This window comes from Nomascus leucogenys, chromosome 3 (genome assembly GCF_006542625.1).
Source record: "Nomascus leucogenys isolate Asia chromosome 3, Asia_NLE_v1, whole genome shotgun sequence".
Lineage (NCBI taxonomy): Eukaryota > Metazoa > Chordata > Mammalia > Primates > Hylobatidae > Nomascus > Nomascus leucogenys.
Window position 1 is genome coordinate 145,350,628 of NC_044383.1, and position 17,127 is coordinate 145,367,754.

General features: G+C 42.2%; 1 protein-coding gene across 2 annotated transcripts in view; it reads left to right on the forward strand.

Moving 5' to 3' along the window:
• FNDC1 (fibronectin type III domain containing 1) overlaps positions 1-17,127 on the forward strand; it is a 102,062-nt gene that overhangs the window by 71,382 nt on the left and 13,553 nt on the right. For both annotated transcript variants that reach the window (XM_030803979.1, XM_030803984.1), the window contains 4 exons: positions 5,646-5,714; positions 7,816-7,959; positions 10,077-10,307; positions 15,415-15,523. In XM_030803979.1, coding sequence (XP_030659839.1) covers positions 5,646-5,714; positions 7,816-7,959; positions 10,077-10,307; positions 15,415-15,523 — 553 coding nt within the window. The remainder of the gene's footprint in view (positions 1-5,645; positions 5,715-7,815; positions 7,960-10,076; positions 10,308-15,414; positions 15,524-17,127) is intronic.

The window sequence follows — 17,127 nt, forward strand, 5'->3', positions numbered from 1 at the left end:
CTTGTGCAACGTTATTGACTATGATAAGCCCAATCAGTTTGAACATGAATACTGTATCCAAAATGGGAATTCTGTTGGAAGTTAGTCTTTCTGTGAAAAAGTTACAAATAAACAGGAAAACTTGACACATCTAAAAAATTCACACCAAAAAAACATGGAAACACATACAGAGGGAGAGGAACAATGGGAAGAAAGTTTCTAGTCTGTCCATTGACCCAGTGAGTATAAATTTAAATTTACCTTTGAATTTCTAGTATTGACATCTTACTTTTGCATTTAATGTGTTTAATTTTAAAGGCTGAAATATAATTAAAACATAATTACTTAATAATTGGTTGTAAACAAAAATTGACTATTTTGGATTTGATTTTCATTACGGTTGCTATTATTTCACATTTTATTTTGTCTGCTTTTATTTAGGCCTTCTAACATGTTCTCTTCATTTACCTTATATTTTTGGACTTTTATTTGGCATGAAAGTCAATATTTTTCCTGGCATTTTTGCCTCTTATTTTCTTTGCAAATCATGACATATATACATTCACTCCTGTCCAGTCTCCTGATTCCCTAGTCCAAGCTAAAGAATAATTTTCCTCTGGACAGCCTTTGAAAATAAGTGCAAATCAATACAAAGTCTTAGGGAAAAGTTAAATGTGGGGACAGTAATGTATCATCCTCATGTCACATTTTAATGCACTATAATTTGTTAGTTTGAAAAGACTTCCATATGACCTTTCTTATTTCTACTGTTTCACTAACAACTTCATTAAACGTTTTCTTCTTTATTAACTGTAATCATAGTTATTTTTATCTTTTAATCTTTTTAAACCACTTTCTTGATGTATGAATAGAAAAAGTTCTGCATATTTAATCCATACACGTTGATGAGTTTGGGATAAGAATACACTCACAAAATCATCATCCCGCTAATGCCACAGACACATCCATCACCTCCCAAAGTTCCCTCCCACTCCCACTCCTTTATTATTAGTATTCTTCTTTTTTCTTTCTTTATGGTAAGAGCACTCACCATGAAAGTGGTCTTTTTTTGTGATAAGAAATTAAATTTTTACTATTGCAAAGATACATGCACATGTATGTTCATTGCAGCATTATTCATAATAGCAAAGAGATGGAATCAACTCAAATGCCCATCAACAATAGACTAGATAAAGAAAATGTGGTCCTTATACACCATGGAATACTATGCAGCCATAAAAAGGAATGAGATTATTGCTTTGCAGGGACATGGATGGAGCTGGAAGCCATTATCCTCACCAAATTAACACAGGAACAGAAAACTAAACACCGCATGTTCTCACTTATAAGTGGGAGCTGAACAATGAGAACACATGGACACAGGGAGGGGAACAACATACAATGGGGCCTGTCAGAGGGTCAGGTAGGGGAAGAGAGGGCATTGAGAAAAATAGCTAATGCATGCAGGGCTTAATACTTAGGTGATGGGTTGATCTGTCTAGCAAACCACCATAGCACATGTTTACCTGTGTAACAAAACTGCACATCCTGCACCTGTACCCCAGAACTTAAAAATTAAAAACAGAAATTAAATTTTAAAAATGTATTAATACTAGCTCTGTTGAGATAAAATTCATATACTATAAAGTTAATTCTTCTGAAGTTAGTGGATGTTAATATATTTACAGTTGTGCAATGATCACCACTATTAGATTCCATAATATTTTCATCACCCCAGGAGAAACTCCATACTCATTAGCAGTCAACCCTCATTCCTCCCTCCTCCCAACCCATGGAAACCACTAACGTACTTTCTCTCTATATGGATTTACCTATTTGGTACATTTTGTATAAATGGAATCATGTCATATGTGGCTTTTTGGGTCTGGCTTCTTTCACTTACCATAATTGTTTTCAAGATTCATTCACATTATAGAATACATCAGTACTTCCTTTTTTTTAATTCAATTGTATGGATATACAGCATTTTTTCCATTCATCAGTCAGTAGTCATTTGGGTTATTTCCACTTTTTGGTTATTGTGAATAATGCTGCCTTGAACATTTGTTTTGTTGGTTTGGTTTTGTTCTGCTTGATCTGACTTCTCTATTGGATAATAAACTCCTTGCAGTTGAGACAATGTCTTCTGCTTCATCTCTAATTCCTTGTGGTACCTAAGTATGTACCTTTGGATATTCAAGCAAGACCTTAAGGTATAGGTATTTTCCATGTCCTAAAAGCCAGTGCTCTTTTTTTTTCAGGTTCTGTATCTACAGCAAATCTGATAATAGATGGTGTATACGGAATGTGATGAGCCAGATGAACATCTTCAAGAATTTGTAGCATGACCTTGTTAGAGGTTGCAGAAAAACATCAATCATTATGGAAAACAGATCTTCCCCACCATAGCTGGGTCTTCAGATAGAAAATACTGAGAAATTCAAAAATTCATTTGAGCTGTACCAACTGTACAATGTGCAAATATCCCTGAGTTTCAAATGGCTGTCATTTACCTTCTGTCTCTAAACTTCTACTGAGAATAATTTTTAAAAATATTTTTAATATCTCTGGAGCAAAGGCCTTACTTCTTTGGTGACATTTTTCACTTATTTTTTTCATGGCTACTGGATAAACTACTGAAGATAATCAACAACACAACTATGGTTGATGGCTGGCAACTATGTTTATGTGAAGAGGCTGAAGCTTTTCACATTGATGCTGAGTTGACTTGTAAATTATCCAGTTTTACATAGTTCTGAATGGTTTAAAATGACATTCAGGTGGGCCAAAGTAAGGTGGTCAACTTTTTTTTTAAATTGTAAATATATTTCATTATATCTGGAAGTTATTTTTACTTGGAGCCAGGATGGTTCTATTTTAGAAAAATTATGCCTATGTTCATTTGGTCTTAAGAAAAAGAACACCAGAATCACCCAGTAGATTGTTTACTTAATGCCAGAGGACTTAACTGTCACTCATCTCAGGAAGTGAACTCATTTGGCAGTAAAAGCATCATTTCTGTGGCCTGCTGCATGCACTGGAGTATTTCAGCACCTCAAGGAGTTACCCATAACACCAGAGTCCATGAAGGAAATGATATACTTTTCCCTTTTCTTGTTCACTCTGGGATGCAAAAACCTTACAATGTATTTATTTTTTATCTGGCGAAAAACAATAATGAAAAGAAATGACACTGAACTGATAATGAGGAAAAGCAAGACGATATTCCTAAAGGTTAAATTGACAAGGGAAAGAAAATGGTAGGCCAGGAAACAATGGCAAGATAATCCCAAACTTTACAGGGTGTGAACCTGAAAACTGATTTGAACAAGCTCAGAAGTAATTTGTCTTGGATCCCAGGCATATTGACATTGGAATGACCAAAGGAAAGTTTGTGTTTAATAGTTTTTCATGAAATGGCAATTCCACCCCTAAACAGATGGATAATTTACAGCTTCTCTCTGCTTAACATTCATTGGCTGCATCAGCACACACCAGAGTCATTGCCTCAAGGGCCATCTCTTGGGCCTCGGAATAGGAGCTGGGGGCTTCTTACTGTGATCCCAGGAGGGCTAGACAGACCACTCAAGGTTGCCATTGCCCTTTGTGGGTGGAGTTTGTTTTTACAATGTAATATTCATGTCATTCAAACTAGGCTAAAAAAGGCTGGTAGAATAATGACATAGGAATGTATATACCTTCTACTTCAATTTCCCCTTAATTACACTGTGGAATGGTGATTCTAATAGAGCATCTTCACATTTACAAATAATTTTATTGGTTAGTTCAACTTTTAAGAAGTGGAGGCAGTTTTATGTAGTATAAAGTAAGTAGTCCTTGGAGCCAGAGTACTTGAAGTTCACATTCTCTTTTTGCTGTCTTTTACCATCTGCATGTCTCAGGCATGCTGTAAATCCTCCCAGAGCCTTGGTGTCCTTGGCTGATGTATTAGTCCGTTTTCATACTGCTATAGAGATACTACCTGAGACTGGATAATTTATAAAGGAAAGAGGTTTAATTGACTCACAGTTCTAAATGGCTGGGGAGACCTCAGGAAACTTACAATCATGGCAGAAGGGGAAGCAGGCACATCTTACATGGTGGCAGGCAAGACAGAGAAAGAGAGAGAGCGAGAACGAGAGAGCAAGTGTGCAGGAAAAACTACCATTTATAAAACCATCAGATCTCATGAGAATTTACTCACTATCATGAGAACAGCATGGGGGAAACTGCCCCCATAATCCAATCACTTTCCACCAGATGCCTCCCTGGACATGTGGGTATCATGGGGATTATAATTTAAGGTGAGATTTGGGTGGGGATACAGCCAAACCATATCAGCTGGGAAGTGGGTATTTATAAGCTCAATGTATCTCAAGAGTTTGTTGTGAAATTATATATGCATAAAAGTGGCTGATACACAGAAGACATCTGGGAAACCACCCACTAGTCACTTCTTCCTGTTTTCCCCACCTTGCCCCCTTTTGAGGGTACATTAAGTTTAGAGAGTTCTATATAATTGCTGTGGGCTTCAGGTCAAAGGGAGGAAAGGAATTCCTTACAATTTTTTTTTTTTTTTTAGCTATAAAACCTTTTGCCTCAAGATTTTATCAGCTACAGTGAGATGTTCTCCTTTTTACAGCTACATCTATATCTCCCAAGTAGAGAAATAGTATAATCGATTCCATCACATCTTTTCCAAAAGACTTCTGCTTAAACTGCCCTGATAATGGAGGTGAAGATGCCTTTTATGCTTAAATCACTCACCTTTCTTAAATCACTCACATGTTACTTATGCTCATAATATCAGTTTAGTCATTATGGTAATTTTAATAGTTCTTCTAACCAGGGTTTCCTGGCTTTTCCAAAAATCACATCTGAAATTTTATGTTACATTTAAAGTATAATTCTGTAGTCAAAATAGATCTATTGGTTAGTACGGCCCAATCTGTAAAGAGAAATTTGCAATGATTGGCGTATTTTTCCAAATTTCCTATGCAAATTAAGAAATCTGATTTATCTCCTGAGTCGGTGAGAGAGGGTGGGAAGTCAGTAGGAAGTGGAGAAGCACAGGGAATGCTCATTGGTAGAGTTTGCCAAGTTGGGATGTAGAAGAGGTAGGAAATTACCCTGCTTCTAGAATATTCCAGAAGCAAGATGGAGGAGGTGGAGGAATGAAGACTGATGAACAGGGGAGTTCACATGTTCACAGGGGCTTTTTGTCACCATCCTGAGCACCAACCGCGCACTGTCTTCTGTCTCTCGTGACTGCTTCCTGAGAGCGCCTGCTGTGGCATGAGGGGCCAGAGGCCTTCCCTCAGCATCAGAGCCCTGCAGGCATGCGGGCGAGTGGGCTGAGGTGGTGGGAGGGAGGTGAGAGAGAGCTTGGTGGTGCTGAGGAGTCTGGGAACGTGGAGTGGGGTGTTTGCTCCTAATGGGGCGGGTATTTGTATCACCCTTTCCTGGGCCCAAAGGAGAAGAAGTCTGGGTTCCATTTCGGTGCTTCGATGATTTTCCTCCTGAAAAAGTTGTGGAGACTCTGGCCTTGGGGACTTGTTTTCATGACCTGATTGAGGTGAATGAATTGTCACGCTCTGGGGCCTGCTTCTGAGAGAACCGTGGAGAAGGAGTGCTGGATGACTGGTCCTTTTCTCTGTCCTCACTAGATGAGTTCTCAGGCTTGGAGACCGACACTGCAGTACCCACAGAAGAGGCCTACGTTATATATGATGAAGGTACAAACTGGCTTTTGAAAAATTATTTGCATACTTTCTTTCCTAATCAAAGGATCTGATTGTAACTATTGAGTGGATGATCTTGATGGAAGTTTCTTTTAGAGCTTTGGGCCGGTGGCAATGCCGAGGGCTGGCTTAGGGAAGGGTGGTTGTACCCCATGCTTCCATGTCACCCCCAAATGCATATTTGATCTAATAAAAACAGTGTGCTTAACACGCAGATGCAGCTTCCCACCTGGTGCCTGTGCTCCCCGTTCCCTCCCTCCCAACCTTCCTTGGGCCCAAGGAATTCTGGAGTTATCCATCTGGGCTCCCCTTCAACCTTCATTTATAAAACTTACTTGTTTAACCAAGTCCAACTTCCTTACTTGGCTCCTCTCTTTCTTATTCCTTTCTTTTCTCTCGTTTTCTAATTACATAAAATATGTGATGCTTAGATCTGTTGATTTCTTATCATAGAATCTTTTCAAGGGTAAGTTTGTAAGATTAGGAACATAGGCCGGCCGCAGTGGCTCAAGCCTGTAATCCTAACACTTTGAGAGGTCAAGGAGGGAGAATCACTTGAGCCCAGGAGTTCAAAAGCAGCCTGGGCAACATAGCAAGACCCTATCTCTACAAATATTAAAAAATTAGCCAGATATGGGAGCACACACCTGTAGTTCCAGCTACTTGAGAGGCTGAGACAGGTGGATCGTTTTGAGCCCAGGAGTTCGAGCTATGATGGCACCACTCACTGCACTCCAGTCTGGGTGAGAGAGCAACACCCCATTTCAAACAAAAAAACACTTTTTTTTTTTTAAGATTAAGAATACAAAGTGCCTTGGACAGCATCTGGGAGAGTCATTCAATAAGTGGTAACTAATGGTATTATTACACTTAGGACCTTGTGATTGTTTTGTGTGATTTGGAAGTTGCCTCTGCAGTTGAAGAAGTAATTAAAGGAATCTTGTCCACACCCAGTGCCGTCCTTTGACACCAGGGCTTAGGATTTTCACTTTTGAGGTCCACCTTTTCTGCAATTATTCATAGCTCTAATTGTCTTAAATCACAACTGTGCAAACAATGTCACCTTTGGTGTGTTATTTATTCATAATAAAGCTCGATGTAGTGGTTTAATCCCAAGGTTTTCAAACAAAAACTGACTTAAAAGAAAAACAGCAGATGTTAGAAAGCAAATGAAGATTTTTTTTTAGCACCTTTGAAAATATTAAGCATCTTTCTTATCTTTGAACAGTTTGAAAAAGGAGCAGTTTTATTTTCTTCTTCAAATGTTAAAGGATTAGTTGTCTTGGCAGGATTAATCCCACCCCCCATGCCTGGAAAAAGTTCATACACGGAAAAAAAAAATAATTTTTTTTTTTTTTTTGAGATGGAGTCTTGCTCTGTTGCCAGGCTGGAGTGCGGTGGCGTGATCTTGGCTCATGGCAACCTCCGCCTCGTGGGTTCAAGTGATTCTTTTGCCTCAGCCTCCCGAGTAGCTGGGACTACAGCTGTGCACCACCACGCCCAGCTAATTTTTGTATTTTTAGTGGAGATGGGCTTTCACCATGTTGGCCAGGATGGTCTTGATCTCCTGAACTTGTGATCCACCCGCCTCGGCCTCCCAAAGTGCTGGGATTACAGGCGTGAGCCACCACGCCTGGCCAAAAAAAAATTTTTAAGAAAAAACTTCAAGTTTATTTTTTGATGTTACCTTTTATTCTCTAAAAGGGAACATTATGCAGGTAGAGCATGGCTTTGGGCCAGTGCCATGAGCTACAGTGCTACAATAGATGGATTCTAAGGTTCTCTCCAGCTCTGAGTCTAAAACCCCATTTTTCTGGTCATATGTGTTTCTTTTTGCCCGTTCTCTCTTCTGTCTGCAGCTTCTTTTCTGCAGGGACAGAAATGGGAAGAAACAGTATTTTAGTAGAAACAAATTACGTTCGGGCGTAGCATTTATTTTAGGGTGTGTGTGTGTGTATGTGTGTGTGCATGTGTGTCTGGGTTTCAGCCTACGGTTGAATGTAAGAAGGTATCATTTGACTATAGACAGTGCCCCTTTTCTGACAGTGCCCCTTTTCTGGCGGTGCCCAATTACAGAGCCTTTATATCATTTCAGATTATGAATTTGAGACGTCAAGGCCACCAACCACCACTGAGCCTTCGACCACTGCTACCACACCGAGGGTGATCCCAGAAGAAGGCGCCATCAGTTCCTTTCCTGAAGAAGAATTTGATCTGGCTGGAAGGAAACGATTTGTTGGTAAATATAACGTCCTTAATCAGAGAAACATGAGTTTTTAACTTTTGGTCTTTGAAGAAGAGCATTACTAATCTTTTGGCCTGGCCAAGGCAGTGCATTTTGAGTTTTCCCAGAATGAAGTTTCCACTGGGGATAATTGAGTGAGTCAGTCTTATGTAGATATGTATTATTTTGCTTTCTGCCAAAATCAGAAGAGGGGAGGATTTGGTGTCCAACAGAGAAGAGCTGAGAGAGGCTGCCTTGCATAGACTAAGAGTAAGAAACACTTAAAAACCATCTGGACCAGGGAACACGAGTGTTTTTATTGTAGCCAGTTTTTCTACGACAAGACTTACCACTGGGCCTTGTGTGTGTACTGTTTGTTAAATTCTTCCTAAAAGGTTAGCCACTTACTGAATTGAGCCACTAGTGCCTATAATGTCATGGAGAGGAAGCTTTTGTCTTTCATTATTTCCTATCACTTTCATTAGCTTCAAGGATTTGGGATCTAGAAATTCATTTTACTCTTCTTTCTCAGTAATTAAAACAGTTTCAACAGGAAATTCTGTGAAACTAAACTGCATTAAGTCTTGCAAGTCTTCTTTTCCCATGCCCTTAATGAACCTCATTAATGAGACAGCTGGATTAATAGATTACTAAGTGGAGACAAGCAACAGCTTAAACTAATATCACACTTTTCTGCTTCCAAAACAACTTTTCTGCCATGAGCAGAGAACAGCTCTTGCTAGCCAAGATGTAGTGACTGAGTGTCTAAACCACACATACTTGAAGAACAAGAATATTAATTTGAGGTGGCGTTCCTGAGGCAGACACTAACACGGGTCTCTGGCATGCAGCTGCCAGGCTGCGTTTACCACATGCGCTGACTTCTCTCCCGGCAGTTCCATGACGGGAATTGAAATGCTTTCTGTGCTATTATTAGCTGTCCCACAGAACTCCTCGAAACGCTAAAGGCTTACTATTGTCTGGCTCTTTTCATAAGTCTACAACTCTCCAAAGCATAGGAGCCCACTCCCCAAACTTCCTGATAAGACCCGTGGACGAGTTCTAAAGGCCTAGCTTCAGACAAATTTTTGGAAAACATTGCCTTAGCTGTGTCCCAGGGACTCTGTATCTTTGTTCTTATTAGTTAAAAAGAACTTCTTGACTTCTGCCTTAGTTTCATTATTTGCCCAAAAGTCAAATAGAGAAGCTAAAAACTGCGTTCAGTCCAAATAGCCACTGAGAATGACAACCTAGCACCAAAAGATACAGTGGAATCTTCAGAAATTGCTAGACATTGTTACTGGAGATCACTTGAGAGTTTTGCATGTATAAAGCCCCAATCCCAAGTCCTTGGCATTTCTAATTCAGTGGGATATAATAGAAAGAGTTAAGGGCTGAGGGTGACAGCCTCCTGTCTGATCCTTACATAGTGGGCACTTTCAGCGTTGGCAGGCGAGATGGTAACATGAGGCCATCGGTTCATATCCTGCCTTACTCCCAGGACCTTGTATCCCCTGAAATAATGTATGTAGAAAAATCTTCAGCCATCTGTAAACGTGAGTAGCTACTGTTATACTGAGCAGTAATGTTGTAGACAGCAGTTCAGGCCCGGCCTTATGCACAGATGCTCCAGATTGCTGTGGGGGTTTATGAAGCTCTAGGGAAGGCCACCCAGGGCTGAAGCTAAAGGCTGCATATCTTGATCAGTATACATTTTTTCCTGATCCCAAGATAGTCAAGGAAATGAACTGTGTTGAGAGAATGCTAGTAAAGTGTTGGGTGGGCCTGACTCACCCTTTTCCAAATGTGGGGCACAGGAATGGCAGCGAGCTGCAGGCTTATATTACATTTAATTATAGTTTCATGACCTCTCAAAACCACTTTGAGGGCATAGTCATTGATGTCGATGGGGCAATAGGATCTTTTGGAATTACCGGATTGAAAGACACAAACACATGGATCCATTAAGGAGAGCTGGGGGTGTGTTTCTGAGCTTGGTATCAAGGCTGATGGAGCCTCCGTCCAGCAGGAAGAGACTGAATGGTGGGTCTGACTCTGTGGAGCAGATGCTATGTTTCTGCCTCCAGAAAAAGCCTCCAGCAATCCAATTGGATATCTCTGTTCTTTTCCAGCTCCTTACGTGACGTACCTAAATAAAGACCCATCGGCCCCGTGCTCTCTGACTGATGCACTGGATCACTTCCAAGTGGACAGCCTGGATGAAATAATCCCCAATGACCTGAAAAAGAGTGACCTGCCTCCCCAGCATGCTCCCCGCAACATCACCGTGGTGGCCGTGGAAGGCTGCCACTCATTTGTCATTGTGGACTGGGACAAAGCCACCCCAGGAGATGTGGTCACAGGTGTGTCCTAAGCAGATATCAGAGTTCCCATGATCTGTAGGTGGGAAATGTGGACAATAAAGAATGATAGATGAGTGGATGGGTGCATGCATGGATGAGTGGGTTGGATGGGTTGGATGGATGAATGGGATGATGGGTAGATGTCTTCCTTCAACTGGATGAAATATAGGCAACAATGGAAGCCTCATGGGGTAGGGTAAGGAGTACTGGATGGAAGTCAGAAGTCCTAAATCCTCTTGCCAGATTGATTTGCATGATCTTGAGCTCAGTACTTCATCTTTCTGGGCTTTGATTTCCCCATATGCATACATCTCTAACATCCTGTAATCTTGCAAATGGCCAGGGGGTCCAGCTAGCCCCTTTCAGGATCAGATCCTGCAGTGAGCATGACCATAAGCTCCCACTGGGCCACACAGCTGTCCCTTGTTGGAGTCAGCCCTGGGCTTGTGCCTCTGCCTTTTTCTCTCCTTTCACATCTGCTGGGTGCTTCCAGACAAATCTGGGTGCTTCTCAGTTCCTTATGTGGGAATTGGAGGTGATGAAAAAATGCCCAAGGATCTTGAGCCTCCTTGGCCTCTGAGATGTTTGAATTCACTCTGCCAAGGACATATTTGAAGATACATCTTGAAATTTAAGTTCTTATGGAAAGAGAATTGATATTTTCTGTGAATAGTTGCAAATGTTTTTTTCTGGGCCTCTGAGCTGTGTAAGAGGAAGAAGTATGGCTGTGGCTGTGTGTGTCTCTGACTGGGAGGTAGCAGTCGCATTAGAGGTCAGAGTTTGACATTCTCTGCCATTATTGTGCTAGTGCACTTCGCACAATTCAAAATTTCTAGTGCTTGTCTTGATGTTCCCACTATTATATCTTACAATGAAAAAATGTGTCCAAGAATATCCAAAGAGCATCTTCCCTTGTGGAATTTGTACAGCAGCTCAAAAGCTAGACTAGAATAAGGGACACAGAAAAGAAGGCTTCTGGGTGTCCTGCCAGGTGAGACTGAAGGGCCTGGGGTGCAGGGAGGGTGTAGGATTAAGGAGTTCGAGTCTTTAGCGGAAGTAAAAGTGCAGTCTTGGGTAGGTGCTACATGGACCGCTGTGAAGTCTATGGTGTTCCGAATAGAATGCAAATCAATCAATGGAAGGAGGCAAGCTTGTAATCAAACAGCCAGAAAATCTTTTTATTAATTGAACACACTTCTGTGAATGGTAATTTTTATTTTTTATTTATTTATTTTTATTGTACTTTAAGTTTTAGGGTACATGTGCACAATGTGCAGGTTTGTTACATGTGTATCCATGTGCCATGTTAGTGTGCTGCATCCATTAACTTGTCATTTAGCATTAGGTGTATCTCCTAATGCTATCGCTCCCCTTGTGAATGGTAATTTTTAAAAGCAAGCAAGAAAGCATACAGAAAAAATAATTTAAAACCTTTAAGCTGTTTAGCTTTTGACCTCTTGCATAACAGATATTACTTAACATAAATATATGACTGCGCCCTGATTCAAGGGGCTTCTAAGAAACATTGGCTGCAGAATGAGAGTGTATTGGCCCCACTAAACATGCCTCAAGGGTTCTTGCAGTGAAGAAGGAGCTTTCAGAGAACTCCCAACAAATGTCTCTGAGACGTAATTTCTGTGATTTCTGTATTGTCCTGTAGAGGTCGGGCTTCTGAAATACCCATGCCTGGGCATTCCAAGCCATTCAAAGCTCCCCAGAGCCTTAGCGTCCTCACATGCCCCACCCTGCACCTCATCCGAAACGCAACCTCAGAGCCCTAATCATGAGTACTCACGACACTGGCATAAATAATATGGATGAGGTGTTTATAGGGCACTCCCAATACAGAGCCGTGCCAACTCCTGTCAAGCTGATTACTGTGCAACACTGCAGCACATGACACCCTGTGGTGTGGGGGAAAACAACAGACTCCACAAGGCTCAGAGAGAGAATAGCTGCAGCTCGTCATCCATTAGTGAACCAAACACCGGCTCTTTCACCTGCAGAACAACGAAGCCAAGTGGATACATCCTAAACTTAAACGAAGCATCACATTATCGGGCCCTGCAGTTGAATCCTGCTGGCTACATGGATGTTGTATGCTCTGCTCATTTTCACCTGCCATTCTTTCTTTCACAAGCAGTCAAGTCAATGTGTAATGAGGGGGTGCCCAAACAGTGTGAAACTCCTGGAATTCCTGCCTGCAACCTGTTTGCTTTCCCAAATCTCTCGTGATGAATGAAGTTATTACTTTATTAGGAGTGATTCTGTAGGAAATCACCAATGTGATGACCTCTTAGTTTTCCAGGACCAGCTTATCAGTCACTTTCAGGACTGGTTTTGATGAGAACAACAGAGAGATCAGGAGTTATGCTGTGCCCAGCAAGCACCTTATCAAAACCCCAAAGCCCTCAAAACCCAAACACAGGATCAGCCGAGAAACCAGTGCCTTACATGGGAACCGCAGGGTTCTGATGGAAGCCAGAGGTGCAAGAGTCTAAGCTTTGCCAACTCCATTGGAAGCCAGGTTTCCATGGCGCACGTGTGACCTCCGTCCCCTCTGGGGTGGGCCATTGTGTGCAGCACCAGTGGAAGCATGCAGGGCTTGACGACACTGTGCCAGAGGGGAAATGCCGTGGGGAGGGCAGCAACTCTTCCTAAGTTCAATGACTCTCCTCCAGGGAACAGTGTGGGGAGGGCTCCAGGGTCCAGTTCACCTGGCTTCCAGGCCCAGCTTGCCCATTTGTTAGTTGTGTGACACTAATCAGTGATCATAGGGTGCTAAATAAAATCATGTGCACCTCTTAGGTGCATTCGATGTTATTGATCTTTTCCTTCTTCTTAACTTGTGTGATCTCTCTCAACCTCTTCATCTCCTTGCCGGCTTGTACAACATTCAGTGGTGGAATTTCTCAAGGCTTGGTCCTGGGGCCTCTTTTCCTCTTGCTCATGCACATGGTTTTAATTCATCTCAGAAATGAGTCATTGATTTATATCTCAAGGCCAGGCGATCCTCTCCTCTGAGCCCCAAATAGTAAAATCAGATGCAAATCATAAAATCATTTGATGTCATCACTGGAATGTCTCCAGAGCATCTCAGACTTGGTGTATAAAAAATTAGACTCATCCTGGCTAACATGATGAAACCCCGCCTTTACTAAACATACAAAAAAATTAGCTGGGCGTGGTGGTGGATGCCTGTAGTCCCAGCTACTCAGGAGGCTGAGGCAGGAGAATGGTGTGAACCCTGGAGGCAGAGCTTGCAGTGAGCCGAGATAGCGCCACTGCACTCCAGCCAAAAAAAAAAAAAAAAAAAAAATCAGACTAACGATCCTTCCCATCCTTCCCATTCCCAAATCTGGCCCTCATCTGTGTTTCCCAATTCAGAGAACTGTCCCACTTTCCACACATTTGCTCAAGCCTGAAGCCTTAGAAGCATCTTCAAGTCTCCTTCTATCTCACTTCTATATTCAACTCATCATTAAATCTGGTCAATGTTGCCATCTGGATTCCTCTTGAACCCATCTATTTCTCTCCATTAGGTGCCGTGCTCATCTAAGCTATTGCCATCTCTCACCTGGTTACTGTAAGAGCTGTCTAACTAGACTGTCCCATCCACGTCTGCACTCCCACACCCAATCCATTTGGCATTCTGCACAGGAGAGATGTGTTGAATATGCAGACCTCATTGTATAGGTTTAATGTCTTAACTGTCTTTCCCTTTCTTTTAGAACGAAAAGCAAAAGCCTAGCGTGGCCCAAGGGTGCTGCCTGGTTTTCCCATCTGTGCTGCTTCAGCTTCAGCTCATGCCACCCATTCCTGCCACTTATGGTTTCCAGCCACACTGCCTTCTCCTGGGTCCTCCCTCTTCAGTGTCTTGCCCAGGATTCCCACTACCTGGAATCCGTCCCACCTCCTACCACACAGCTTATCTGCTTCTTATCCTTCAGATGTCAACTCCTTTTCTGTGACCCCAGGGAAGCTCTTTATGTCCTCCTTTATGGGCCAGCTCCCGCTACACACCCTCTCACAGCATCGTGGACTGGTCCTGCAGAGCACTCAACTCAGCTGTGTAATTCTGTTTCCCAGTGCACCTAGCTGCTTCATGAACTCCTGGTCACTACTTTATCTCCAGCACTTAGTATAATGTTTGGCAAATAGTAGTTGCACAACAAATATTTGTTGAATGAATCAATACTTGTGAACTTAGACATTTAACCTATTGCTAAGACTCAGTTTCCTCATGTGTCAAAATGAGGAAGGCAATACCTACATACTAGGATCATGAGGATTAATCAAAGTCAAATTCAATTGAGAGTACCTAGTTGGCATAATGTTTGGCTCAAAAGAAGTGCTTGACAAATGTTTTCTCCTTCTGTGTACACATAAGAGACCTAGGATATGGGATGCACTGAGCTGTGGGATGAACTTTACTTTGCCTCCTGGGACAGCTGTAAAGGCTGGGCAGGTGTCAGGGCCAAGGATGCACCCGCTGAGGTCTGTTATTAGCAATAAGACAGAGCAGGTTGGACAATAGAAAGAAGAGCTGCCTCACTGCTGTGATTAGACAGTGAGGGCAAGGGCAGCACAGATACTGAGCAATGAGAAATCGCAGGACAGCCTTCACCAAGTGGGCATGGGACCCCTGAGTGTGTGGGGTCTCTTAGCCCCACACACACGCACAGCATCCACCAGCAACATTCTTCGTTTCCTGTGCACGGCAATGGTGTACTATCTTACCAGGAAGTCCTTAAATACATGTGTGGAGGGCACTGCTTTTTTCTTCTGCTTTTGTTTTTCTCTGTGTGATCAAGATGAGACGTGATTAGTTCTGAGGCGATGGGGAAGGCTGGGGAATGAGCAAGAGAAATAAGGGGCCAGCAGGTCATCAGGAAGTGTCTTAGTTTTGTCATCCCCATCTGGATTCAGCAGAAGGTACCAGCGTTACATCCCATCCTGTCCCACGGTGCCGCATTCCCTCCTTCCTGTAGTTCCCACATGGAGCTGCATCTGCAGCTTTGCCTCACTCCTGTCCTCAGTGGGTTACATCTTGTGTGTGACTTGGTTCCTTGGTGTCCATTGGGCTCTTTCCTGTTTCCATTTTCAGGTTACTTGGTTTACAGTGCATCCTATGAAGACTTCATCAGGAACAAGTGGTCCACTCAAGCTTCATCAGTAACTCACTTGCCCATTGAGAACCTGAAGCCCAACACGAGGTATGATGTGTCCGTCATTTAGAAAAGATGAGACCCGTGTGGATGGTCACGATTTGCTTTGGTTGGAAATGAAGGGAGGAATCAAAATGTTTTTGTGATTTCTTTGAATACCCTGTTTGGTTCTAATAGAATGTCAGTGTGTGCTCACCATATGTCCTATAAGTTTCTTAGAAGAAATGACTGTATGTATTGTCATTGTTAGGCTATTGTGCTTATATTTTCCTCCCTGTTTACCTAAACACTACCTGCCATTAGGGAAAGAAAAGTTGTTATCTGTGTTGAAAGAATTGGTCCATTTTTAGTCCCAATATTGTGACACTAGGCATCATAACCTTCATATGTAAAAATGGAGCCGCAATCACTAAACACTTTCATGAACTGGTTCCCAAACTCTGTGATGTAGAAGTTCACATCATTCAAGAAAGATGCATTTTACACATTTGTAGAGGTTATAAGCATGTCTTCATAAACTAGGTGTGGCTGGCCAGAGAATCATTTTGGAAGCCAGAGTTTATGGCCCTTGGTGTGAAATTGGCAAAACTGGTTCCCAGGGGCACAAAGAAATTGACTGTTCATTACCCTTTTATGCCATCTTGTTTTGGTGGTAATGACCCCCAGAAAGCTCCCGGGTGAGTGAGCATGGGAAAGCACCAAGCACTTGATGGTCAAGAGTGCTGTGCTGGTAAACTGGCTCTCTGGGAAGAAAATTCCCTGGTTGATACCATTTGCCAATTTCTATGGTATAAATACTCCCATTTTGGCCAATTTTAAGCTACCATGGGCTTGCAGACTTCCTGAATACTTAATGACTGGCTCTCACAAGCTGGTACAAATGGGTCCAGCAGACTGCTGTTGTGGGGAGCCACCATATTTGCTTAGCAAAGAGCTCGAAGTGAGGTGAGGGTGCACCCAAGGCCTCTCATTTTCTACACAGGCCGAGGAACATGGAGGAGGTTGGAACAAAATGGCCCTCATTAGATAGGCATGTGGTAAAGGGTGTAGAATCTGGACACTAGCTGTGGGCGCTGAAACGCTACTGAATGAGCTGTGAATTTTCCTCAAGACATTTTAATGTGCCATTTGGTCCCGCTTGAGCTGAGCTTTCATAAATTGTTAAGAATTTTGGGGTTTGGCAAATTAAAAGCAAATAGTAAACCAAGAAACTGAGAAAGCACTTTCTTTTTTTAACTTTTCCCTAATAGTAATGTCAAATTAATTTTTTAATCAATTAGAGAAAACAAAACCAACGAAATTAGAGAAAATGGAGTCAATGTCTTTTTTTTTTTTTTTGGCGTGTGCAGAGTGACAATGCTTTTGCAGCACAGCCTCAGTATCAAAAAGCCGAGAGGCCTTCCAGATGCCTTGCCACAGAGCTACTTACAATAGAATCTGAATCACAGCCTCTTGACTCGCCGAGTCCAGCGTTATTTCCACAACTTCTGCTGCCAGACTAATGTTGAGTTTTGAGTCATGTCAGGAGGGTTATGTAGGGCGATGGTTTACTCGTTCTTTCAACATGAGTGTGCATGGCTCATTCAGTCAGTCCTTACTACACACTTCCTGAGTGTGAGGTGGAACATCTGGGCTGGGCTGGGGAAAATACA